General features: G+C 61.9%; 8 protein-coding genes across 8 annotated transcripts; 3 read left to right on the top strand and 5 right to left on the bottom strand.

Annotated features, from left to right (window-relative positions):
* Nucleotides 1–468: 468 nt before the first annotated feature.
* Nucleotides 469–1,029, top strand: DCS_04962 (uncharacterized protein; the record flags this gene model as incomplete). Its single annotated transcript, XM_040802268.1, has 1 exon — nucleotides 469–1,029. The coding sequence occupies one exon, from the start codon at nucleotides 469–471 to the stop codon at nucleotides 1,027–1,029; it is 561 nt and encodes a 186-aa protein (XP_040657301.1).
* An 825-nt stretch (nucleotides 1,030–1,854) lies between these two features.
* Nucleotides 1,855–4,851, bottom strand: DCS_04961 (uncharacterized protein; the record flags this gene model as incomplete). The annotated part of the gene is made up of 3 exons (XM_040802267.1): nucleotides 1,855–2,556; nucleotides 2,763–4,742; nucleotides 4,795–4,851. 3 exons carry the CDS (start codon nucleotides 4,849–4,851, stop codon nucleotides 1,855–1,857), a joined length of 2,739 nt encoding a protein of 912 aa, XP_040657300.1.
* A 2,383-nt stretch (nucleotides 4,852–7,234) lies between these two features.
* On the bottom strand, nucleotides 7,235–7,624 carry DCS_04960 (uncharacterized protein; the record flags this gene model as incomplete). The annotated part of the gene is made up of 2 exons (XM_040802266.1): nucleotides 7,235–7,456; nucleotides 7,514–7,624. 2 exons carry the CDS (start codon nucleotides 7,622–7,624, stop codon nucleotides 7,235–7,237), a joined length of 333 nt encoding a protein of 110 aa, XP_040657299.1.
* A 635-nt stretch (nucleotides 7,625–8,259) lies between these two features.
* On the bottom strand, nucleotides 8,260–8,943 carry DCS_04959 (uncharacterized protein; the record flags this gene model as incomplete). The annotated part of the gene is made up of 1 exon (XM_040802265.1): nucleotides 8,260–8,943. The coding sequence occupies one exon, from the start codon at nucleotides 8,941–8,943 to the stop codon at nucleotides 8,260–8,262; it is 684 nt and encodes a 227-aa protein (XP_040657298.1).
* A 3,258-nt stretch (nucleotides 8,944–12,201) lies between these two features.
* DCS_04958 (uncharacterized protein) lies at nucleotides 12,202–13,140 on the top strand (the record flags this gene model as incomplete). Its single annotated transcript, XM_040802264.1, has 3 exons — nucleotides 12,202–12,292; nucleotides 12,351–12,616; nucleotides 12,673–13,140. The coding sequence occupies 3 exons, from the start codon at nucleotides 12,202–12,204 to the stop codon at nucleotides 13,138–13,140; spliced, it is 825 nt and encodes a 274-aa protein (XP_040657297.1).
* Nucleotides 13,141–13,622: 482 nt separating this feature from the next.
* On the bottom strand, nucleotides 13,623–16,124 carry DCS_04957 (6-phosphofructokinase; the record flags this gene model as incomplete). The annotated part of the gene is made up of 3 exons (XM_040802263.1): nucleotides 13,623–14,792; nucleotides 14,871–15,341; nucleotides 15,408–16,124. 3 exons carry the CDS (start codon nucleotides 16,122–16,124, stop codon nucleotides 13,623–13,625), a joined length of 2,358 nt encoding a protein of 785 aa, XP_040657296.1.
* Nucleotides 16,125–17,438: 1,314 nt separating this feature from the next.
* On the top strand, nucleotides 17,439–19,462 carry DCS_04956 (RNA polymerase II mediator complex component SRB4; the record flags this gene model as incomplete). The annotated part of the gene is made up of 3 exons (XM_040802262.1): nucleotides 17,439–17,734; nucleotides 17,784–18,169; nucleotides 18,240–19,462. The coding sequence occupies 3 exons, from the start codon at nucleotides 17,439–17,441 to the stop codon at nucleotides 19,460–19,462; spliced, it is 1,905 nt and encodes a 634-aa protein (XP_040657295.1).
* A 503-nt stretch (nucleotides 19,463–19,965) lies between these two features.
* On the bottom strand, nucleotides 19,966–24,061 carry DCS_04955 (SNF2-related protein; the record flags this gene model as incomplete). The annotated part of the gene is made up of 4 exons (XM_040802261.1): nucleotides 19,966–21,495; nucleotides 21,558–22,040; nucleotides 22,091–23,718; nucleotides 23,836–24,061. 4 exons carry the CDS (start codon nucleotides 24,059–24,061, stop codon nucleotides 19,966–19,968), a joined length of 3,867 nt encoding a protein of 1,288 aa, XP_040657294.1.
* Nucleotides 24,062–24,731: the final 670 nt, after the last annotated feature.

Below are 24,731 nucleotides of genomic sequence, written 5' to 3'. Positions count from 1 at the left end.
TGTGCTCCGTACTCCATAAGTACTTACATGTATCGTTGAACAATGGAAATCACAAAGACCCACCGTCACGTCCCACTGAAAAACACCTCGCCCCGCTGGAGTGTTTACTTGTTGCTTGTATTATTACTGCATGGAATACGCCGTACGGAGTAGGTACTTACTTGCAAGTACGGAGTACTTACGGAGTACTTACATCGAGGTCTGATACCATCCATGTACTGTGCATGCAACTACTTACTTACTGTACTCCTACTGCACTCCGTACGCACTGCGTGCTTATCTACTTTGGTGCGGATATGGCTCACACGAATCGAATCGATCCATGGCCACTGCAGCGTCATACTTACTTGGGTGTGAGGAAAGGCCAATAAAACGGCACTCGTACGTATATGTGCCGCGGATATTCCATCCATGTACGGAGCATTCCGTGTTGTATTTTAGTTCAACCAGGCCCTCGCATGCATCTTCATGACCACATCCCCATCCATCGTCATCGTCACCTCAGCCTCCTCCATCGTTTGCAACGTGGAGCGACCGTTCTTCAGCAACCAGATTCAGCGAGGAGGAAACAACTTGCATAAGATGGCGAATTCGTACGAGGCGAGGCTGGTTCGAAAGAAGAAAGAGAAGCATGCTAACGGCGGCTGTAGAACCGTGGCCTGCCACCCGGATCACCTCATTGACCTCCAATCCTTGCCAATCGCAAAATCCATCTCATACGCCGCCATTTCCGGCAACGATCCCTTCGATCCGGCAATGACGATCTGCTGCCACCCCAATCCCGTCAACGTGGTCGAACAATGTGTCGAATGGTGTCAGCTGCCTGAACGGTTCCTGAACCAGACCAAAGGAGACTTGGGCGACGCATTCCACGACTTCTCCCGTTGTTTGCGCTTGGCGAGGAGAGATCACAACCAAACCGACGGCTACATCATCGGCTTTCAATCGTCCGCTGCCTTACCGCCGGGGACTCTGAGGTCAGCCGTCGTGGGGACGTTCATCGCCTTGTTCCTCGCCACCTTATTTTAAGTCATCATAGCCGCTACATGCGTAATAATACTTCGTCGGCCGCCGGTCCGATGCCCGAAATAGAACCTGTACTGACGATGCCTCTCGACCCCACCCGCACGGGACGAACCCTTTTGGCAAGCAGCATTTTGCAGGCTCAGAAGGAAGCGAACGTGAGGCAGCCACGGGCAATGGGCATGGACGGTCGGCATGGTGCTGCCGCATCACCAGGCACTCATAGTACTCGATTCCTGTGATACTCTACTTCCGCAAGAGCCTGCCGGCCAGATGAGACCGTCCCCCGCCAGGGCCGAAATCCCATCCAGACACTCCCGTGCGAGGCCATCCACTACCCGATGATACCGATGCCGGCCGAGCAAGCAAGCAAGCCTTGCGCCCGTCCGGCCTTGCCAACGATGGGTCCCATTCACTTGAAGGGCGTCCAACATGAACACAAAGGGGAAGAAGCAACGCGGTGAATGCCGTACTCCCGATTCTCTCTACATGACTTTTGCGTCGCCACCGCTTCTTTCTCCGCTCCGCGCGGGGCTGTACATGACCTCTATTCCTTTCCTTTGTCGTGTGCTTCCGGTGCTTCAAATGACGAAAATGACCATGACGTGGGGGGTTTGGTGCAGATGCGCGTGTGCGGGAATGGGTAGAGGGGATAAGGGGGGAAGGGGGGAGGGGGCAAGGGGGCAAGGGGGCAAGGGGGAACGGGGGTATTGATTAGTGGTGTCGGCGGCTCTATGTACACGGGGAAGTGCTCGGGCGAGGCGCGGTCGTGGGAATCGTTGGGTCGTGCACGGCGTCCGGGGTGAAATGATGCATCGAGCGGGGCCGAGTTCAGGTCTGGGTCATGACGGCCTGGGCGCCGCCGAGCTGACGCTTGACCTGCTCGCGCGCCCAGCGGGCCGTCTCGATGGTCCGAGGCTGGAACTCGCGGTTCGTCTTGGTCTCCTTGATCATGGCGGTGAGCCACTCCTGGCGGAAGGCCTCGACGAGCTCGCCGTTGGGGTAGGCCTCGGCCAGATCGCTGCACCGACGAGTTAGCTCCGACCGGCGTCGTCGGGCGAGGGCGGGAGGGCAGGCATCCGTCACGTACCCGATGACACCCATGGCCCCGCGCATGAGCGACTCGCTGCGGTTCATGTCGTTGGAGATGATGCTCAGCAGGTTGAAGATGGTCGGCACGTATTGCTGGAGGAGTTGGGCTGCGCGGCGAAAACGAGGCAGGTTAGTCGACGGCCGGCCGTGGGGAAGGGCGAGACGGGAGGGGAGGGGAGGGAAGCGGGTCGCCGACGCACTCTTCTCGGCCTTCATGGCGCCGATGATGCCTCCCCACGCGTCCATGATGCCCTCGCGGAGGGAGACGACGTAGTCAAACATCTCGTACGGGCCCTCGGGCGTGGCCGAGACGGTCGAGGCCTGCTCGAGAACCTGGGCGACGACGGACAGGTACTTTTCAAAGTGGCCGCCGATGGCGCCGGCAATGTCGCCGAAGCACTGCAGGATGGCGGGCTTGAACTGGTTCGCGAGCGTCGTGCTCTGCGGGTAGGCTTCGGGTCAGCACGCACGAGCGCCAAGCGAGGCCTTTTTCTCGTCACCGGGGCGTCGGTCGGGGGAGCGGGAGGAGAGAAGGAAAAGGAAGATGGAAGAAGAGCGGAAAGGGCATAAATGGCAAAAGGGAAAACCAAGAAAGGGACAGGTACGGGACAGGACAGGACAGGACAGGACGGCAGGGGCGGTCGTACCCTCAGGTTGTTGAGCAGGTGGTTCATAAAGTTGTCGCAGTACGGCTGGCTGCGCTCGCCCATGGAGCGGGTGATGTCGCTGACGAGGCCGATAGCCATCGAGCAGAGGCTCGGCTCGTCCTGGTTGCCGAGGGCGTTGTTGAGAAAGGGCGAGAAGGCGTCCATGTACTTGATAAAGTCGCCCTCCATGGCGGTCGAGAGGGCGCTGATGGTGGCGAAGATGGCGTCGGGCACGCTCGACTTGCCGCCGACGACGGTGAGCATCTCGAGCAGGATCTGCATGATGCGGTCGCCCTGGGGCGCAATCTCCTTGTCGAGGCGGACGATGATGGCCTGCAGGACGGTGCAGAGGCTGTTCTGCATCTCCTCGAGGGCGATGCGGTCCTCGATGCTGACCACCTGGGCCTGCAGCGGCACCGTGTCGGCGAGGCGCTTGAGCGTCACCTCGGAGAGGCTGGCGACGGCCGGCAGGCTGTCGGCGGCGGCGTTCTGGACGAAGACGTTGAGCACCTCGTAGGCGGCGGTGCGGACGGGCGTGTCGACGGCGGGCCGGCCCGTGACGTCGAGCAGCGACGTCACCGCCTGGTTGAAGTGGGGCGAGATGGGGTTCGTGGCCGCCTCGTGGTCGCCGGCGAAGCGCTCGGCGAGGTTCATGAGGGCCCAGCAGCACGAGGGCGCCATCTTGGCGTTGCCGAGGAGGCCCTTGAAGAGCGAGCGGATGAGCGTCGGCAGGTGCTGGACGGGGTCGATGGCGTCGGAGCAGGCCTCGGTGACGCGGCCGAGGGCGTAGGCGGTCGAGTCCATGACGTGGAGCGAGGGGTCGTCCATCATGGTGATGAGGATGGGCAGCGCCTGCTTGACGATGGGGTCGAGCACCTTCTCGTCGGGCCCCTCCATGATGGCGCCAAAGGCCGAGACGGCGGCGTCGCGGTTGTGCCAGTCCTCGTGGCGCAGGTTGGCCTCGACGAAGTTGAGGACGGGCGCGATGATGCTCGCGCCGACGGCCTGCGAGTAGAGCTGGAGGCACTGGTAGGCGGCGCGCGACAGGTTGTACTCGTCGTCGGCCGCGTCCTCGTCCTGCTTGGTGAGGAGGGTGAGGAGGACGGGCACCACCTCGTTGGCGGCGACGCGGGCAAAGTTGAAGAAGGGCCGCATCTGGTCGGCCGTCTCGACCTGCGAGTTGTCGTCCTCGATGGAGAGCTCCTCCTCGCAGACGGTGCTCCAGAACTCGACGGCGAGCTTGGCCACGTCCTCGTCGTCCGACTTCATGCCGAGGATGGTGAGGCCGAAGAGGGCCTTCTCCATGTAGTAGCGCATGCTGTCGTAGTAGAGGGCCATGATGCGGTTGAGGCAGCCGAAGGCGCCCTGCTGGATGCGCGAGTCGTCGGCCTGCGTCGCCTCGCAGACCACCTGCATGATGTAGTTGCGCTCGCCCTCGTGCTTGAAGTTGTTGCCGACGAACTCGAGCGAGTCGCCGAGGGCCGTGACGGCGGCGAGGCGGACCTCGCCGTTGGCCTCCTCCTTGCGGGCGCCCTGGACGACGGCGGTGAGGATGGCGTTGGAGTGGGCGACGAGGGCCATGCGCAGCTCCGAGTCCTGGCTCTCGCAGATGTAGCCGATGGCGGTGAGCGAGGCCTGCTTCTGGTGGTCGGCCCCCTCGCTGACGTTCTTGACGAGGAAGGGCAGCAGGTCGGACCACTGGTTGCGCGGCAGCTCGATGGCGGCGATGGAGGAGACGACCTGGGCGGCGGCGTTGCCGGCCTGGGCGCTCGACGACGAGAGCGTGCGGAGCGTCAGCTCCTTGACGCGCGCCTTGGTGTCATCGTCGGTCTGCTGCAGCCACTTGGCCTGGAGCTCCTGGTGGCGGGCAAAGTCGCGCGTGGTGAAGGCGTTTTTGAGGGCGATGCCGGCGGCGGCTCGGATCGAGCCGTCGGCCTGCTCGTTGGCGAGCTCCTGGACGAGGGTGGCGAGGTAGAGAGGCTGGGACGGGCGGAGTTAGCAAGGGGAGCGAGCGAGGACGAGGGCGCAGGACCGGGGCAACGCACAAAATTTCCCTCGGCGGCTTGGTTGAGTTGGAGTTCGGCGGCATTTCGCAGGTTCCCATCTGGACCGTCAATCAGTCAGCGGATCATGGACGGACGGATGGACGGACGGTTGGCCCCCCCCCCTTTGCCGTCCGGAGGAGGGGGGAGGGGGGTTGACGAGGAGGGGAGAGGGAGGGAAAAAAACAACGAGGGGGGGAGGAGGAGGAGGAGGAGGAGGAGGAGGAGGAGGAGGAGGAGAGGGGAACGAACCCGGAGACAGCGAGTTCGCGAGCACCTGGTTAATCTCTGAGCTCGACATGGTGGCGGGTTGTGGAACGCCTCGTCATACGGTTCGTGATGTTTGGGTTTTCGTCGACGACGCAGGCACGTGGGAGAGCGAAGGCGGAGTCGAAAACACGGCAGGCAACGAGCGTGAATCCGTTCGTTCGTCGTCGGCGGGGGGCGAAAGAGGCAGGCAGGCGCTGGAAAGAATCAGCGCACGCGTGACCGGCTCCGGCTGTAGCTTGCTTTCTCGTCGACGAGGCGGATGGGAGAAAGGAGAAGCCACGCTCTTGCGGGGAAAAGAAGGGGACGAAGCGAAGTGGAAGTGGAGGAGGAAAGAAGTTCGAGGTGCGGGATTGCAAAGCGCAGCAAGCAAGTACACGCAAGTCCACAAAGGGGTGTTGGCAGGGGTGATGGGCCTGCAACAGCGGGAACGGCAGCGCGCTCGGCGGGGCTGTAGGGGTACTCGTACAAGGAAGCGCACCAAACTCGCGCGGAGTGCCGAGTACGGGTACGGAGCGCAAGTGCAACTAGGTGCTGGCAAATTCTAACCCAGTACTCTGTACGGAGGACCGTAGGTGCACGAGTACACACAAGTACTGCCCTCACGCACCGCTAGCAATATGACTACTGTACTTGCTCCGTACAGTCAGTACTTACTGTAGGTACGCTGTACGTACAAAGGACTCATCAAAGGACAATGTGTGCTCGGTGCACTCGCGCTAAGCCAGTGTGGAAACCCTACCGCCGACAGGTACTTACTGTACAAGCTGGTACAGCAAGTACTGTACTGTACAGTACTTGTACCATTAGCACATGGCACGGGACGAGGGGTAATGGGTGTTCCGAATGGGGAAGGCTGCGGTGCAGATGTCTGGTCACAGCCGTCACGGCAGCTTGGAAGCCGACAGTCGACGGTGGAAGGTCAAAAAGTCATTCCCGTGCGGTCAGCACAGTACTGTACGTGCAAACCTTGAAGCTACACTTTCTTTTTTCCTTCTCGCTTTGCAGACATCGTTCGGCGTGGACGAGCCCGGAGCCGGAGGCGGGAAACTGTTGACCGTTGGCCTTTTGCCGTCCATCGTCCGTCGGGGAATCTCGGCCGTCGTTTCCTCGAGGAACTAGTTGTAGTTGTACTTGCACCGCATGGAACGAGACAAGCTGGTTGCAGGTGGGACTTTGGACGAGCTAGGTCGGAAGGCAGACAAACAGAGGCAGCAGACCGACCTGCTCGTTGGACCAGCACGCATCATCCATCGTCGGCGAGCGGGGAGCGAAAAGCTGTGCAAAACTTGTCGTGGGCCATTGGGCGAATCATGTGGGGACCCCTCCATTGCCGATTCGACAGGAACAATGCCAACGGGACAATGCTTTTCCGGGCTCGGCTACCCACATGCATACGCGTCTGGGACCGACCCCCGCCGCTGCCGATTGTCGTCGCCGCCCTTGGCTTTGCTCACTTGCGCGTCGTCTTGGTGTCGTGGGGTTTCGCACTCAAGCGAGGCATGCCGTCACTTGCAGGCTCTTAGTTGCACGGTGAGTGCATGCACGAGCATCCAGGTGCTGTGGGTGCGAACCTACCTCGCCTCTCTTCCGTCCAAGTGCGCATCGCCCGACGACCAGCGTCAGAGGTCAAGGGCCAGCGATGACTCGACTGGTCGCTTGTTCTCACATACCAAGTACTTTGTGGTAGGGATGAAGATTTGCATGATAACATGGCAAGGCTGCTGCGCAATCAACTGTCCCCGCGAGAGCGTAGCTGCAAGGGCAAGTGAAAGGCCGGCCGTTCATGGTCGTCGGCGGTGTCGCAACAGCCTGCGCATCCTAGCCGGGCGGTGATGTGCCGCCATCAAGGCACTTGCACGTACGTACGTACGAACGACGGGGCCGGCGCGAGAAGTGACGGGTATCCCCTCCCTGCCGAAGAGTTCATGGACATTCCATTCCATCCGCGCACGGATCGAGCCATTGTCGTCGCACCACAATCGCCGAGACAATGCACAGACGAAAGGAGGCGGCGTGCAGACTCGGCTCCCGTCGACGACCTGGGTCCCTCCCACCCCGTCCAAGGTCAATTTCGCCGACAGATGCATAAACCACACCATGCTGTCCTCGTTCCGTGGCGTCGTCAGGAATCGGCCGTCGCTCGTGCCGCCGCCTTGTTGCTCAACGGGCGAAGCGAGGCCGGTGGCTGTCGTAAATCACCTCCGTCTCCCTCACCCTCTCGTCGTCCCATCCGTCGTGCAGGCGTCGATGATCGTGCCGATGGCGGTGGTGGGGCCGCCCCCAGTCGTCCCGCCAGTCGTGCTCCCACCGAAGCTCCCTCGCGCGCTCGCGGCGGGCTCGGCGAATGCCGTCCGACAGCTCGATGAGGTGAAGGACCTCGTCCTGGAGACGAGACGGTCAGCACGGGCGACGCGTCGTCGGGGGTCGAGCGAAACGCACGTATGGCAGGTAGCTCATGATGTAGTAGAACCACTTCGTCTCCTCGTACTCGTAGCCCATCTGCTCGATGGCCTCGCGCGTCACCAGATCCTTGGTCATCTCCGTCCACATCTCCTTGGGCGGGGGCGGGGGCGGCTCCGGTCGGCGGACGACGCGTCGCTCAATGTCGACGTCAATCTCCCGGTCGTGGTCGTAGACGGCGACGCTCGTGCGGCTCGAACGCTCCCGCGCGGGCAGCGGCGACGGCTGCCTCGCGATGCGAAACTCATCCCTCTCGGGTACAAACTTGGTCCGCCGCACGCCGCTGTACCTCGACCAGGTCGTGTCGGTGCCGCCGCCGCCGACGCCGTCCATGCGCACGCGCTCGGTGCCGGGCGGCACGTCGACGATGGTCCAGTCCTTGGTGGCGCCGGCCCAGGCCTCGCCCGGGCGGCCGCGGGAATCGACGGCCTCGGTGATGTAGTCGGCCTCGTCGTCGACGGCCGAGTGGAGCGGCGCGGCCGAGCGTGCCCTCCGGCTCGAGCGGGTCCGGTCGTCGACGCGCAGACGTGCGAGGTCGCCGCCGTCGACGAAGACGTCGTCGTCACGGTGCCGCCATCGTCGCTCGCGGCTCTTGGAGCGGGCGCGACCGCTCGACTGGCGGATGTCGACGTCGGTGCGGTGCTTGGACAGGGAGATGTCAATGTCCGTCTCCCGCTCCCTCGCGCGCGGACGGGAGACGGGTGCCGGACTCGAAGGCTCCAGCCTCACGACGCCTGGCACGCATCGGTCAGCGCTGCTCCCTCTCGGACGTGCCGTCGGCGGGACGGCATACCGTGATCGACGTCGGTGTAGTGCGTGATGACGTCGCGCTCGATGGTGGGGCCCCGGATGATGGGCGGCGGCGACGGCGACGGCGACGTCGACGGCGAGCGCTCCGTTTCCCTCTCGACGATCCTCGTGCGGATGTGCTCGCGCGTCGTCGGCGACGGGGACCGAGGCCGCCTCTCGACGAAGCGCACCGGCCTCGGCTCCGGCTCGGACCTCCGAACGAGACTCGGGCTCCGCACCCGCTCCCTCTCGACGAACTTGACACGCTCGTGCTCCTCGCGGACCGTCGACGGCGAGACGCTCCTGGGCCGGCTCAGGATGCGGTCCTCGCGCAGGCGCGCGGGGCTCGGGCTCCGACGATGCCTGTCGACGACCTCGACGTCACGCTGACGGAGAACCATGGGCCCGCCTTCGGTCCGTCGGACATCCTCGCGCAGGAAGGCCGTTCCTCGGCTCTCCCGCACGTGAGAGCGGGATCGGGGCCGAGGGGGGGGGCTCCTGGTGAGCACGCGTGAAGCGCGGTACTCGACCTCGTCAAAGTCGGCCGCCGAGCGACGAGGCGGTGCCGCGTAGTAGTCCCGCTCCTCGAAGTCGGTCACTCGAGCGCCTCGGTGCGACATGGCGCCGTGATGACGTCCAGGTGAGAGCCGGCTCGAGGATGGAGATGGATGCTTCGGCGAGGACGACGGGACGGCCGTGGTGACGCCGACTCCGACTGGAACTCGGCGGGACTCGGTACGGTGACGGTACGAGGCCGACGTGAGGGCGTCGTCCAGGGGAGAGCCGGTTCGAGGATGGAAATGGAAATGGAAATGGAAATGGAAGCTTCGCCGACGACGACGGGACCGCGATGGTGACGCGGACTCGGGACTCGGGACTCGGGCTCGGCGCTGCGACGGTACGAGGCTGATGTAACGGCGTCGTCCAGGGGAGAGCCGGATCGAGCACGGAAATGGCGGCGCGAGGACGGCGATGGATGCGTCACCGACGACGACAGGACGGCGATGGCAGCTCCGACTCCGACGCAAACTTGGCGACGAACAGAGAGGATGACGGTGGGGAAACGGCTCAGTCAGAATGGGGAAAAGTGTGCAGAGTATGGAAAATGCAGGAGCCAGTTGTGGGCCGGACCGTCGCCGTCAGACTGGCTCTTTTCGCTCGAAGCACCTTTTTGGCTGTCTAGGTAGGCTGCGGAGAAGAGGGCAGGGATGTCGTCATGTCGTGTCGACGAAGAGGGCTCGCTCGACGGGGGCTCGACCTCCACGGGCAGGCGTCTTTGGCAGCGAACAGACGGCGGGCCGGCTGGGCAGCAGTTGCATGGTGACGGGTGGCGGGCGGGTGACGGGTGGCCGATGACTGTGACGAATGGCCGATGACTGTGACGAATGGCCGATGACTGTGACGGGTGACCGATGAAGCCCTCGCCTCGTCGTTCGTTGCCGAGAGTAGGTGAAAAGTGCCAAAGGCGAGAGGGGGGTTGGGGGGTGGCCGTCGTCGACCAGGGACGGGCGGCCAGCCCCTGCGTCGCCGCGCCGCAGCCCCTCCTGAGATGCCGCGTGAGGGGGGCCCTGGGCGTCGGATGAGGGGAGTCCTGGGCGTCGGATTCGAGGAAGCCATGGTTGGTCGGTCGCTACGACGGCGCTTCTGCAGCGAACGCCGCGGTCGGCCAGCGCTGCCAGTCTGCCGACCAGGTGCTGTAAGTAGGTGTTGTTCCAGCTCGTGTCATCCGGCCGCTGCCCAATCACTCGACCCCGTCGCCTGAGCACGTTGCGGCCAACGCTGACGGTACATGCAAGTACATGTAATACATGTAATACTTAGGTACAGTACGGGCTGACCAGCCGGCTGACCACGACGGCCATGCATCGGACCCATCGACGTGCCCATCCATCCAATCCGTCCCGTCCTTTCTCTCTCTCCTCTCCCCGCATCGAAGCCAGCATCTGCCAAGCCGACTCTCGGTTGACGTCAGGTCCGGCCATGAAGTGAAAAGTGAATAAAGTTCCGTTCCAGTCGACTCGCCAGCACGGGAGCTTGCGCCACATCCGCTGGTGTGCTCCCGATGCGTGCCTACTAGGTACCTACTAGGTACTTGTATTAGTAGGCTCGGACAGGTACATTCAGACCCGAGTACTGGTACGTGCACTGTGCGCACGGACACGGGTTCTTACAGTGCACGGCAGAGGTTCGACGTGCCGAGAGCAGGTGCATGCATGTCCACGGAGGGAGGCATGTAGTTGAATGCGTGCGCATCCTTGCACAGGCACGCATTGTCGACGCCGCACAGTGCCTGCGTACACCGTTCACCTAATTGTACATGCATGTACATGCACATCGCCTGGACCTCATCACCCCTGCCGAGCTCTGCTGTCTGCTCTCCAGTGGGCATGCAGTAATTGATAGGTAATCCGTACTCCGTACTCCGTACGCCCAACGGCATTTCTGTCCTCTGTACTCCGTACTGTACTGTACTCCATCCATACTGTACTTCGTACTCTGCTGTACTCCATTCATACTGTACTCCATCCATACTGTACTCCGTACTCCCTACCGATGGCTGATTCATCCCTGCGAGGCATACGTACGCATGTTTACATCTACCGTATCGGCACTGTGCCTACTGGGCACTTACAGAGTATTAGCCACCAGGAGGTCGTGTCCTCGTGCCCGTGCTGTACACCCATCCTCCGCATCCACCGCCTCGTCCTTCTTCCCATTCCCGCCGCCCACCTTTGGCGAGGAACGTGGCCGGCACTGCACAGCCTTTTGACCCTGCCCCTCCGGTGCATTCCAGGCGATGCTGGGGACAAGAACCGATAAACACCCCGATGCTGCGCTCCCTCTTCCGTCCTTGGTACTGTCTTCCGTCCTTGGTGCTGTCTTCCGTCCTTGGTACTGACATCCATCCCTGCTGTAGTGCCTACCTCCCTGCGAGCTCCGACAGCCGCAGCACGATCCGACCCAACCCCCCTGCACCCTTGGCTTGGACAAATCACCGCCCTTGCCGGCAGCGCCTCGAGGTCAGACGCCGATGGCACGGCAGCCGTAGCTGTTGGCCTAAAGGTTGACTGTGCGATGTTGCCGCTTGAGACGGGATGTTGCGAGAAGAACCAGACGAACGCCGTGGTGCGTGTCGAAGCCAGGCAAGACAACACCGCCCATCCCGCAAACCTTTCTTTTTCCCTCATCCCTTTCCTTTTTCCATCGTCACCACCGCTGCCGTACGGGTTCCCTACTCGCACAGCGTCCACGAAAATTCCCTTGCGCTCGGCTGACCCCAATTCTTCCTCCGCCGGCACCTGATGCTGGAATGGTTGTATCTTGGCCAACCGGCTAGCCTTATCCACCGACGCCAACACCAAGCGAACCGTCCTCCCTCTCGCATGCATCATCCGAGCCATGCGACACGACGACCCATCTCGGCAACCAGATATGCTCCAAAAATAAAGCCATATTCCCCAGCCGGTTCGCACCACGGCAGCTGCATCCGTTCCTCGTCCGGCCCACCATGGGTGAGACACGGCTGGTGGCCATGGCGGCCCGTTGCCCTGGTGCCCGCGCCATATTGATCACCATCTTGCCAAAGACCCGAACCCTTGTCGTGGCCGTCCATATATGATGCTGAAGCGCACTCGTTCTTGCGTAGAGAGATGCTCTCAAGTCCCTTGATCACGTCGATTCTTGTCTTTCAACCCCCCTCACCCGTCACTGCTGTTGCTGCTACCAGCTGCTCACTTACACCCCAACTTACCGGCGTCCAGCTTCCTGCCTGCCTTCCTTCTCGTTTGCCTTCTTGCGTCCCCCCCCCCCCTTACTTGTACGCCTTTCTGCGTACCTTCCTTCCTACCTGTGCCGTCCAACCCCGAAGAGCTCACGCCATGTTCTTCCGATCGACGGCCGCAGCCCTGGTGGCATCCTCGTCCCTCGTCTACGCCCAGACCTCGACCGTCTGCAACCCCCTCGCTACCAGTACGTTTCCCCTGTCAGTTCTTGTCCATGTCTGCAAGTACCTGACGAGCGTCGGCAGCGTGCCCCGCGGACCCTGCGTTTGGGAATGAAAAGGTAAGTTGCAACTTTACATCCGGCCCCTGTGTGGCATTCAACCCGGTCGCAGGCACCACCATCCAGTACAACGGCCAAGGGGCCGTCTTCACGGTCGGGAAGGAAACGGATGCACCGACCATCATGACGAGCAAGTACATATTCTTCGGACGTGTCGACGTCGTCCTCCAGGCCGCACCGGGCCAAGGCATCGTCACGAGCGTTGTGCTGCAGTCGGATGATCTCGACGAGGTGAGCGCGCCTCGCGTACCGTCGATCGGAACGGCGCTGATGATCGGATCCTCTAGATCGACTGGGAGTGGATCGGCAGCGATAGCAGCCAGGCCCAGACCAACTACTTCAGCAAAGGCAACACATCCACCTACGACCGCGGCAAGTTCCATCCCGTCAGCAACCCGGCTAGCACCTTTCACACCTACGGCATCCAGTGGAACTCGACGGCCGTCGTCTGGACCATCGACGCAGCCGTCGTTCGCACGCTGGCCTACAACGACGCCAACGGCGGGCAAGGCTTTCCCCAGACGCCCATGCAGGTCAAGCTCGGCAGCTGGGTTGCCGGACGCGGCAGCGCCGCCCCGGGAACCGTCCAGTGGGCCGGCGGGTACGCCGACTGGTCCAAGGCGCCCTTTTCGGCATACTACAAGAGCATTTCCGTCGTCGACTATGCCGGTGCCGATGAGCCGACGACCAAGAGCGTCAAGGAGTACGTCTACGGAGACCAATCGGGCACCTTCAAGAGCATCCGATGTAACTGAGAGCCGACGATGCTCTGGGGGGATGGGGAAGGGAATCGTCATTCCCGACGTGGCGTTTGGGCGGACGGGACAAGGCGCACGTTTGACCGTCGAACTCGAGTAGATATAGCATTTGGCTGCACATGGAGCGACGGATTTATAATGAATAATGGATACTTTACCACACGGTCACCGCCGCCGAGTCTTGGGTACCTCGTAGTGTGGCAAAAAAAGTCCGCTGTCGGTTGCGTCGTCATCGGCTTCACATTGCAGTCGGGCAGCGGGGAGGCAAACGAAATGATCAATCGTATCAAAAGCAACCGCCTCACCAACTCCAAGCGAAATACTGCTGCAGTGGGTCATGCTACAAACGGAAGATGCGTTGTAGGTAATGCTCCCGAGGGACACACGACTGTTCGGGTGACGCCAAACGAAAGACTGTCTGTCATGGGTGGAAAATCACACGAGGCGGGGCAAGGAGGTCGGCCGGCATGCCCGTCGCGTCACACTATGCCGCGCTTCGTGTCCTTCGCGACGAGCCCTTTCAGACTCTTCTCGGGCTTGGGATAGTCGGGCCTGCCGCCGAGGACGTCGACGACGGAGCGGAGCGAGAGCCAGTGGGCCACCTTGGGCCGCCGGTTGGGCCAGTCGGTGCCCTCCTCCTCGAGCACCTTGATGGGCGTGAAGACGACCTCGGAGCCCTGGATGCCGATGACCGTGGTGCTGTTGGGGTCCTTCTTGACCCGGTTGTGGGCGTTGCGGCCAAAGTCCTCGAGGTGCTGGATGCACTTGATGGCGAGCCGGACGGCGCGGCAGCGGTCCATGGGCGACGGGACGCCGCCCTGCTGGACGTGGCCGGGGATGCTCTCGCGGCTCTCGAAGCGATCGTGGGCCTCGTCGCGGATGATGCTCGCAATGAGCTTCGCGTCGTAGACCTTGCTCGCCTTCTCGTTGACGAGGATCAGCCGGCCGGCGCGCGACTGGCCCTTGTCGTTGGTGAAGACCTTCTTGAGGTGCATCACGTCCGAGTTCAGCATCTCGAGGCTGATGCCCTCCTCGGGCGTGTAGACGGCGGCGGCGCCGACGCTGAGGCCGCTGAGCGTCGCGACGTAGCCCGAGCGGCCGCCCTGCGTCTCGATGACGAAGACGCGGCGGCGCGTGGCCGAGGCCGACTGCCTGATCTTGTCGCAGTAGTTGACGAGCTCGTTGAGGCACGTGTCGGAGCCGAGCGAGTACTCCGTGCCCGGCACGTTGTTCGAGATGGTCGCCGGCAGGAGGCAGATGGGGATGCAGAGGGAGGGGTACTGGTCCCGCGCCTTGCGCAGCTGCGAGACCGAGTGGAAGGCCTCGAAGCCGCCGACGATGAAGAGGGCGTCGAACTCGTGCTGCTCGATGAGGTTGGCGATGAGCTCCATGCCCGACTCCGAGGGCAGCTCGCGGTTGGTGCCGATCTCGGAGCCGCCCTTGCTGGCCCAGCCGTCGACCTCGAGCCAGTCGAAGGGACGGACGGCGCCGATCGGCTTGTCGTCGTGGTGGCGGGCGAAGCCGGCGAAGCCGTTGTGGATGGCCATGGGCTGGTGGCCACGGCTGACGCAGTAGGCGACGGCGGCGCGGACGGCCGCGTTCATGCCGCCGGCGGGAGCGCCGACGTTGATGAAACCTATCTTCATGCGCTGCGGCGCGTCGGGGGGCCCACGTCAGCGTCCGTCGCGGCAGTTCTCGGGCGTGGCTGGCCAGCCGGCCGGACCTACATTCTTCTCCGGCAGCTTGTGGTCGTCGACCATGACGTTGGTCGTCGTCAGGTACGACCTGTACTGATCGGCAAACTCCGTGTCTCGCAGCGACATGGCCTTCTCGAACTCCTTGGCCTCGACGGCGGCGGCGAGCTCCTTGGTCTCCTCGACGGCCTTCATGAGCGGCTTGCGCACGAGCTTGTTCTCGTTGATGGCGATGAAGCACGTCTCCGTCTCGGGCGAGGCCTCGAGCACGGCGTTGACGGCCTCGACGCCCTGGAGGGTGGCGAGGATGCGGTCGTAGGCGACGGCGGTTCCGCCGCGCTGGACGTGTCCGAGCGTCGTGATGCGCGTGTCGAGGCCGAGGCCGTCGTGGCTCTTGTCGGCGAGGAGGTCCTTGATCTCGACCGACGTTATCTTGGCGCCGTTCTTGTCGCGGGCACCCTCGGCGACGATGACGATCGTCTTTCTCTTGCCCAGCTTGCGATGCTGCCGTCCGCCGTCAGTCAGTCATCGGTCAGCGGGCCCGGGGGACGGGACGACGACAAAACGCACCCTTCTCACGACGAGAGCCATGTCCGTGCGCCAGTCGTGGTCCTGGGGACGCTCGGGGATGAAGACAAAGTCGGCGCCCGTGGCGACGCCGGCGAGGAGGGCGAGCCAGCCGCAGTGGCGGCCCATGACCTCGATGACGAAGGCGCGCGAGTGCGACGAGGCCGTGGCCTCGATGTAGTCGACCATCTCGCAGATGCGCGAGAGGGCCGAGTAGCAGCCGATGGTGGCGTCGGTGCCGGAGAGGTCATTGTCGATGGAGCCGACGATGCCGACGATGTTGAGGTGCTTGTAGGTGGCCATCTGGTCTTGGGAAAGGTCGCCCGTTTCGACGAGCTCCTTGAGGAGCGAGGGCCACTCGGCCCGGAACTTGTCGGCACCCGTCAGGGAACCGTCTCCGCCGCAGATGATGAGGGCGTCGATGCCGTTGAGGACCATGTTCTTGGCCGCCTTGCGGCGTCCGTCTCGTTCGTAAAAGGCCATGCAGCGTGCGGTGCCGATGAGGGTTCCTCCCTCGGACAGCCAGCCGCGGACGTCTTGCCACTCCATCTTCTTGATGTAGTCGCCTCCGCGGACGAGCCCCTCGTAGCCTTCGTAGACGGCGTAGGCGTCGCAGCCCTTGTGGATGGCCATGCGGACGACGGCACGGACGACGCCGTTCATGCCGGGAGAGTCACCTCCCGAGGTCATGATGGCGATCTTCTTTTTCGCCAGCGCCATCCTGGGTCGTGGACTGTGGGGGATGACGGCAGAATTGGAGTCGGTCGGTCAAGGCGGGCCTTTTGTCCCGCCGCAGAGAATGACGTCGGAGATAATGCTGCAGTACGATACGATGGAGAGGACGCGGCGGAGATTGTAGGTGTGTTTAGGGGGAAGCAGGATGATGAAGCTGCGGCGTCGATGGCTCTGGGACTCTACAAGTGCCGTCGCTGGAGCCAGTTCGGTTGATGATGGATGAGGAACCAAGGTGAGAGGAGGGGCGGCGGGGGCGCGGAGGGGAATTGAGCTCAACAAGCTCTTTCCGGCTTTTGGAATAGTCACATCGCAACTGCCAGAGGTGGACCCCGAGCGAGATACCTAAGTACTGTACAGTACAGTACTCCGAACAGTACTAACCGACTGGTAGTTTATAAGTACCCGTAGTGTACCTTTACTCGCACATGCATGACCATAATACCTGCACAGGACATGGACCAGTACACCTAGGTGTACTGAAGTACACTAAATGCACTGTATACACCTAGATCGCACCTACCAAGTATCAATATGAGGTGCTTCCCCGTTCGATGCAATCCGTACCATCGTGCTTTCCCTCGGTTTCAGTGGCGTGGCTTGGTGCCTGGGCAACTAGGAAGGAGGGACTGCAAGGACGAGAAGGGATGTACAGGTACATACGAAGTAGAGCATTACAGTACAAGTACAGTAAGTACAGTAAGTACAGTACAGTACAAGTACAGAACAGTACAGTACAAGTACAGAACAGTACAGTACAAGTACTAATAGTAAGTACTTACATGTTCTTTGCGGATAAACACTGTAGGCAATTACTAGGTAGGTAAAATAGTCGTGATGTTTTCATCCAGGTAGCACTACCTACTCTACATGGCAGTAATACTCCGAAAGTAGGTTAGGTATTGCAGGTCGATATATAGGTACTTAAGTTAGATAGATATAGTAGCTTTTAATGGGTCTTCCGTCAGTCCAGATGCACTGAAGCAAGTGAAAGAACCCCTACGGAATATTTACACATACAGTAAGTACTTACAGTACAGTACTCTGTACGGAGCTCAAGTACTTGCACGTAAGTACCGAGTACAGCTCATCAGCCATTGTTCGTCGTGCCCCACTCCGTCCACCGCTATCTACAGTATCGCCCACCGCTATTCATCAACACCAACCTCCATCGTATTTCGTCGACAAGGTACTGGTGCCGTTGGCGGTCTGGCCCCAGACGACGGAGTCCTTGTGTCGGTTGATGCTCGAGGGAAACAATTTGTTCGATTCGATACATGACGCTTCCATAATCACGTCGGAATGGCGTCCAACGACGGTCCACCGCTGTCCCTGCGTCCATTTCCCGTTGCTGACAACAAGAGCAAGAGCATCGGCGAGTTCGTCGCGCGCGTCAATGCCCAACCTGGCGGATTCCGAGCCCTCACGGCGGACAAGCTGAGGGAGGAGATCAAAATCAGCGAGGAGAATGGCGTGGCCGGGCCGGACGGCGACGCCATGTCGGACGACGATGACCAAGACGGGGTCGACAACGACGACGACGACGAGGCCGCCAAGGATCCCCTCCTGGCCCGCCTCGAAGTCCTCAAGAACCTCGAGTATGACTTCCTACAGATCCTACAGGGAATTGAATGCTAACTCGAGCAGCGTCGCCGGGAACACGGCCATGCTGACCCTCGACACCCTCTCCCTCCTCCTCTCCAAGCAGAACCCGACGCACGCCGGCCTCACCCTCTCCCAGCAGCTCCGCGACATGGTCGGCATCGGCACCCTCGGCGCCGACAAGCTCGGCGAACCCACCGTCAACGAGGCGAGGACCAAGGAGCAGGCCGAGGTCGCCATCGGATGGACCCTGATGGAGATTGACAAGGCACGCAACGCCGCCCGCGAGGCGACCGCCTTTCTGGACCGTGAGGTCGCCGCCGAAAGCAAGTACTGGGAGGATGTCCTGGCCGTCAAGCAGGCCGGCTGGTCCGTTTGCAAGGTGCCGAAGGAGAGAAACACGCTGGGCGTCAGGTTCGGCTTCTCGGAGGGTACGTCCAACCGCCCACCCACGACGATCCTTACGCTCCAACATCCATGGCCCGCTGACCTTCAGACCAGCGGCGCCCGAGTTCAAGAGCAACAGTCTCGCCCCGATGCGGAGAGGCGACGACGGCGCCGTCGAGCTTGATCTCGACCGCTTAGGCGGCGTCTCCGAGGGCCTCGTTGTCACATACGAGAAGAACGGCAAGGTCGTCGGCCGGTCTGTCCCCCGCCGACGACGCGACGACACCTCGCTCGAGCACCGCATCCTCGAGGCCCGCAACACCATCTTCACCCAGGAACTCTGGCACGAGCTGACCCGGGAGTCGCGGGCGCTGATGGCCTACGATGTCCGATTCGAAGGACGACGGCTCCTGTTCGACGTCGACAAGTCGACCAGGATCACCTTCGAGCTGCTGTCCCTCGATTCCTGCCCCGCAGACGACTCGACGCTGCCCGAGTCCGACACGGCCGAGGCGATCTCCTCGTCACTGCACATCCTGCTCAGCTACGCTCACAGGTACAACGAGCTTATGAGGACTCGGCCCCTGCCGCCGCACGTCTCTCGCTCCAGGGGCCAGCAGACCTACACGCTGCTGCGGCCCATCATCGCCCGCGCCATGTACATGCTCAACGTGCGCGCCTGCACCCGTCACGCCGCCAACCTCGTCAAGGCCATCAGGAAGACGGGCCTGCCTGCCTCCTTTGCCCTGCACACGACGCAGGCCTGCACCGCCGACGCCGGCCCTGGCGGCCCCAACCAGCCGTCAGCCACGCAGACGTTGATCCGACATATGTTGCAGCCTCTCGAATTCACCATCAGGCTCACCATCCTTGCCGATACTTCGCTCACCATCCGAGGCCGCACCTTTCTCCTCCCCTTCACCGGCAGCTACTACCACGTTCACCTACCAGCCGACTCGCCGCTCAAGGGGTCGGACGCCCCCCTGGCCGACGGGTACTCCACCCTCGCCGCCCTGGCGGACTACACGCACGCCGCAGTTGCCCGCTCCCTCGGCCGGCACGCATTTGCCCGACTCGTTCGCTCGTTTCCCAAAGTCGAATGGTCCCGCGACATGATCGGCACGAGCATCCGCGACGGCGATGCCGACGATCCGCTCGTCCACCTTTCCGTCGAGAGCCGAGACGCCTATCCCGCCATCGTGCTCGCCGGCGTCGTCAGGGCACAGGGCAGGCGGGACCTCAGGACGTGGACGTGGACCTCTTCGGAACAAGAGGCCAGCGAAAGCCAGACGCTGGAGGAATCGGTCGATGAGATTGCTTCCAGGGCTACCTCATAGCATGAGCAGCTTCAGAGGCTAAGCACACCGCGCGCCATTACGAGGACCGCTTTAAGCCCCGTAATGACCGCGGCGGACGCTGCTAAAAATCGAGCAACCGTGTTGGGCTGGCTCGAAGGCCAGGCGCAGCATATGGATCAAGACGATGCCTGAACGTGACGAGGAGAAAACGGCATGGTGGAGCGAGCCATGCTGGCCGATGGATTGGGTTCGGTTCCAAACTGTAGCATATACCCTAGGCAAGAGCAGAGCCATGGCATGGATAGAAGTAATATTATAGCCTAGGCAATTCTGGAACTAAAAAAAACCTCTGTCCAATTCAATTCGAGCGCGAGCGGACATGCACTATCCAGTAGCATTGCTCGCCTCGTGTTCTCCAGTGCCAGACCAAGGTCGCGCGATTGCATACCATATCCGTTCCATGCCCAGCAGCGGCGCTGCAGGAAGGCAGAATAAGGGGTTGAGAGCGGCGGAAGAGGCGGCAGGCCAACGAAGCCAGCTCGTCAGTCCCTCGTGTTGAAGAGGAATTTTAATTCGTTGACGTTGAGACGGCCAATCTTCATGCTCTCGGTCTCGTCCAGCGCCGCCTCGACAATCTCCTTTTTGCGTTCCTGGAGCGCAATGATGCGGTCCTCGACCGTCTCCCGGGTGAGGATGCGGTAGACGTTAACCTCGCGATTCTGGCCGATGCGGTACGCCCTATCAACCGCCTGCATCTCGATGTAGGGGTTCCAGAAGGGGTCCATGATGATGACGTGGTTGGCAGACGTCAGGTTGAGGCCTGCGTTACCGGCGCGCAGGGAGACGAGCATGACGGTGACGTCGGGTCGTGCCTTGAAGTCGAGGGCCGCCTTGGCTCGCTGCTCACCTGACATGCTTCCGTCGTACCGCTGGGGCTTGTGCTTGAACTTGTCGTGCCACATGGCCACCTGCAGGAGATCGAGGAGCAGAGTCCACTGGGAGAAGACGATCGTCTTCTCCCCGCTCGCCTCGATCGACTTGAGGAGGTTCATGCACTCCGTCACCTTGGCCGCAGGCATCCACGTCCTTCGCAGGTAGCGCATGTACTTTTTGTACGCGTGAATGTTCTTTGCCGCTTCCACGCGCAGGCTCTTGAGCATGTGCGGCTTGACTTCGCTCGTTTTTTCCTTTTCCCTCGACTTTTTCATCTCCTTGGACGACGACGACTGGGCCATCTTGCCCTTCTTGGGCGGCGTCGAGCTCGGATCCTCAGGGTCGTAGACGACAAATCCTTTCAGGTTTCCGCGCTTGTCGGCATCTTCATCGTCGGAAGCAAACTCGGAGCCCGAGCCCGAGTCCGAGCCGGCATCGGAGTCGCGCTCGGGCGTCGCACCGCGATCCTGCTTCACAATCGTCTCGGGCATGTGGACGGTGCGAAAGGTCTCGTACGTGAAGCACTTGTCGGGGTCGAAGCCGCCCCTGCAGACGGGGCATTTTGGCTTTTCGGCCCTGTCGTCGGAGCGCGAGTTGGCCATCGAAACAGTCTCGACCAAGCGCGCCAGGCAGTCGGTGCAGCTGTCGTGGCCGCAGGGGATGAAGAAGGACGGCGCCTGGACGGCATCGAAGCAGATGGGGCATTCGAAGGCCTCCATGGCCTTGATCCTCTGCACGACGGCACCGTCGAGCGTCTTGACGAGCTCGACGACCTCCTGGCCGTTGACCGCATGCGTCTCCTCGACGTCGAGATTCATGTGGGGGTGGCAGCAGGCTTGGCGCAAGCGCAGCAGCAGGACGAGGATGCTCGAGTAGTTCTTGCCGACGCTCCCGTCCCTCAGGTACTTGCTGAACTGGACCTGGGACTTGCTCTCGAGCTGCTTGTAGTACGACAGCTCGTCGGGCGTCAGCTCGGCGTAGATGACGCGTTCGGTCTTGGGCGGGAGCTTAAGGATCGGCTCGCCGTTGAGCTGCGAATCCTTCTTGCGCCGGAGCATGATGGCCTTGAGCAGGGCGCGCAGCCTGCTCATGGCCACGCTCTTGGGGTCGCCTTGACGGCCGAAGAGGACGCCAAAGGCCTGCGACGGGTCAGCAACCGGCGTCGGGGTGGACGGGACGGGGTGGGCAAGCGGCGCCGTACCTGACGAAACCTCTCCCAGGCGCTGTAGGGCCTGATGCGCAGGAAGTGGACGAGGGAGAAGAGCTCGAGGACGCCGTTCATCATGGGGGTGCCGGTCAGGCACCAACGATAGGTGGCGCGCAGCTTGTGGCAGCCCTTGGCCGTTTTGGTATCCTTGTTCTTGATGCACTGGGCCTCGTCGAGGATGACCCTGTAAAAGGTGGCCTTTGTGGGGTGCAGGAGCGGGAACTTGGAGAGGGTGGCGGCGTCGTTGAAGTCGATGTTGCGGTCCGCATTCTCCTCGACGAACTTGTCGAGGCGCTTCCACTCCTGGGCAATGGTGCCGTAGGTGGTCAGGACGACGTCGTAGCGGAGCAGCTCATCCGTCGTCGCCTTCTTGCCGTGGTAGATGAAGACGCTCAGCCGGTGGGAGAGCTTCGTCCTGCACTTGATCTCCTCCTCCCACTGCCGAAGCAGCGACAGCGGCCCGACGATGAGGTTCGTCTGCGCCTCCCGTTAGCGTCGCGGGCGTCCGTGGCTGGCGGACAACTGACCTTGGGCCGGCCTCGGGCGGGCCTCGCGAGCATCAGCGCGAGCATGGAGATGGTCTTGCCGAGGCCCATGTCGTCGGCCAAGATGCCGCCCTTGTTGGTGCCCGTCTCCATGGACTTGAGCCACGAGAGGGCCAGCTCTTGGTGGTGATAGAGCGAGCTCTTAAGCCCGGCCGGGGTCCCATCTCGGTTGCGCTCGGGAATGTCCATGTCGGGACGGATGTTTTGGAGGAGATCGTCGAGCTCCTTTTCCGTCACGCGCGGGTCGTGGAACGCGGTTTGGAGGTAGCTCGTCAACCTCTCGGGCAAGGCGTTGCCGCTCTGGTCCGTGTAGTTTGAGTAGTCGAACATGCTGGTGCTGTTGATGATGTCGAGCAAGCCTCCGCCGGACGTGGGCAGCGTCGAGGCCATCCTAAAGGCCGGGGAACTGGATGAGGCGCCGTACCCGTCGGCGTACGACGATGCCTGCGAATCCAGCACAAACTGGGGCGCAGGGGGCGCGGAGAGCGGCGGCGGTACAGATGCCGAGTTGTGGCCGGGCACGGTGTGCAAGTATCCGGCGTGCAAGGGGTTCGACGTCGGCCGAGGCGTCATTGGATAGGGACCAAAGTGTTGAGCGGTCGCCGGCGAGGAGGCAACGGTGCGAGGCTGGCCGGCGGCGGGATAGGAGCCCGGCAGGTTGTAGGCCGGCGACGGAGGATTCTGGGTCTGAGCCACGAGCCAACTCGCGCCGTCATGCCTGCCAGGCGTCTGTACCGCCGGCGGCCTCGACGCAACATCCGCCTGCATCATCGCCGGGTTCGAGTAGGAGGTTGGGAGCAACGTCGGCAACGGTTCGTTGAAGACGTCGACCGGAGCTTCCTGTGACAACCGCAGGGCAAGCTCCCTATCGCTGGCCTCTTGCCTGTGCCTGTTCTCCTGCCTGATCTGCTCGGCTATGCATATCGCATCGGCATCGACATCATCCCTGCTCGCGTTAGCTCGCGCGCACCGCGGCAGGGTGCGGACGGCGTACCCCGTGAGATCGATGATGTCCAGAGTTCCCAAGGAGGAGGGACTGCCGTGCGGACGATGGCCCATCATGGCAGACGGTGTGGGGGTCCGACGCTTGGAAGCGAACCGATCCGGGCCGAGAGGCAAGCTCGTCGATGCAAAAGAGCGCTTCTGGCTCCGTGCCGAGCTCCGAGATTCATCGTCCATGACCGTACAGCGGGGCGTCGTCGGGTGCGTGGGCGAGGTGACTGGATCAGGATCGGGATCCGGATGCTGCGCTGCGACGGCGTCAGTAACGAGGGAACCTCTTTCAACGAGGCGACGTGCGGGCAGTTTGTCGGCACAGCGTCGAGTGTGGGGGTTGCGGGGTGGAAGGGAACGACGAGGCGGGCGAGGATATGGATCGGGAAGGCTGGCGCGTGAATTAGGTCGTCGGTGCATGACCGATAGTCGCACAATCACGCAAGCGAACCGACGGAACGGGAACACGAACGGAACGGAATGGCGAGAAAGGACAAGGACGTGACGCAGAGAATTCGTACCGGTGCGCGTTGGCGAGCGTGCCCGTGACGGTGACGGTGACGGTGACTGTGACGATGGCTCGGACTGGGACTTGGACCGGGACGGTGGTGGTTGGCCTACGGGCAGCAAGGTCAGTTGGTCGGCATGACAAGAGAGGGAAGAGGGCGAAGAAAACAAAAAAGGGCAGCAAGCACGTTGGGTCGACGAGAAGAGGGCTCCGAGTCGAGACGCACCAAGATCGTTTGAATTCTCGTCGCCCGACAACGGCTGCGGGGTCTTCGTCGGCCGCAGCAGGGCCTTCAAGCGCGATATCTCGCTGGCAATCTCGTCACGCTCCTGCTCGGCCCCCTCGGCGGCGACATCCTGAAGCGACGTCAGGATGACCTGCTGGATCGTGAGCTCTTCCCTGAGCTCCCGGAGGGCGTCCGGGCTGAGGGGACGGGGGTGCTCCCTCTCCATCTGGCCTTGGCCTCGTGTCGGCCAACCGATTCAGGATGCGTTGAGCGCGCTCATGCCGAATCGAAGCAGTAGAACGACGAGCAAGGATGGCCGTGGGACGTTGCTGCCGAGCGAAAGACTGGTTCCTAACCGCCTGCCTGCTTCACGGCGGAGGCATTCATCCAGAAGCAGCGATGCGGGCGATGGAGGTGGTGACGAAGGACGGTTTGTTGAAAAAGGCGACGAAGGAGACGACGCGTCCGATGCAGTCCGATGCATTGATTGGCGTAAAGTGGAAGGGTAGCGGTCGGGAGTGGAGGGTAAGGACCCTGCTATTCCCCGCCCGTAGGTGGTGAGGCTCCGTAGTGACGGGGAGACCAAGACCGCATTAGCGTCCAGTTACAGGCGGTTGCCGCTGAAATATACAGGCTCTTTGGTGAGCAGATGGCGAGCCTGGTTCCCTATATAAGTACTAGGTAAATACGGAGTAGGTACTTAGGCTTTCGACGGACCAGGCCCGTAGGTACGCGCGTTCTCTGTGTTGTGGCGGTGCAAAGGAACTTGCACCCAAGAACAAACAAGTACCGCTACAAGTACGGAGTACATACTTACAGTACGATGCAAGTACAGTACTCCGTACGGAGTACATATTAGGTAATCACTTGTACTCAGCATTCAAGCACGTGCTTAC

Source organism: Drechmeria coniospora, chromosome 02, assembly GCF_001625195.1.
Source record: "Drechmeria coniospora strain ARSEF 6962 chromosome 02, whole genome shotgun sequence".
In the NCBI taxonomy this organism is placed as follows: domain Eukaryota; kingdom Fungi; phylum Ascomycota; class Sordariomycetes; order Hypocreales; family Ophiocordycipitaceae; genus Drechmeria; species Drechmeria coniospora.
Note: the sequence above shows the minus strand (reverse complement) of the source record. Positions and strands in the feature narration are given on the sequence as shown.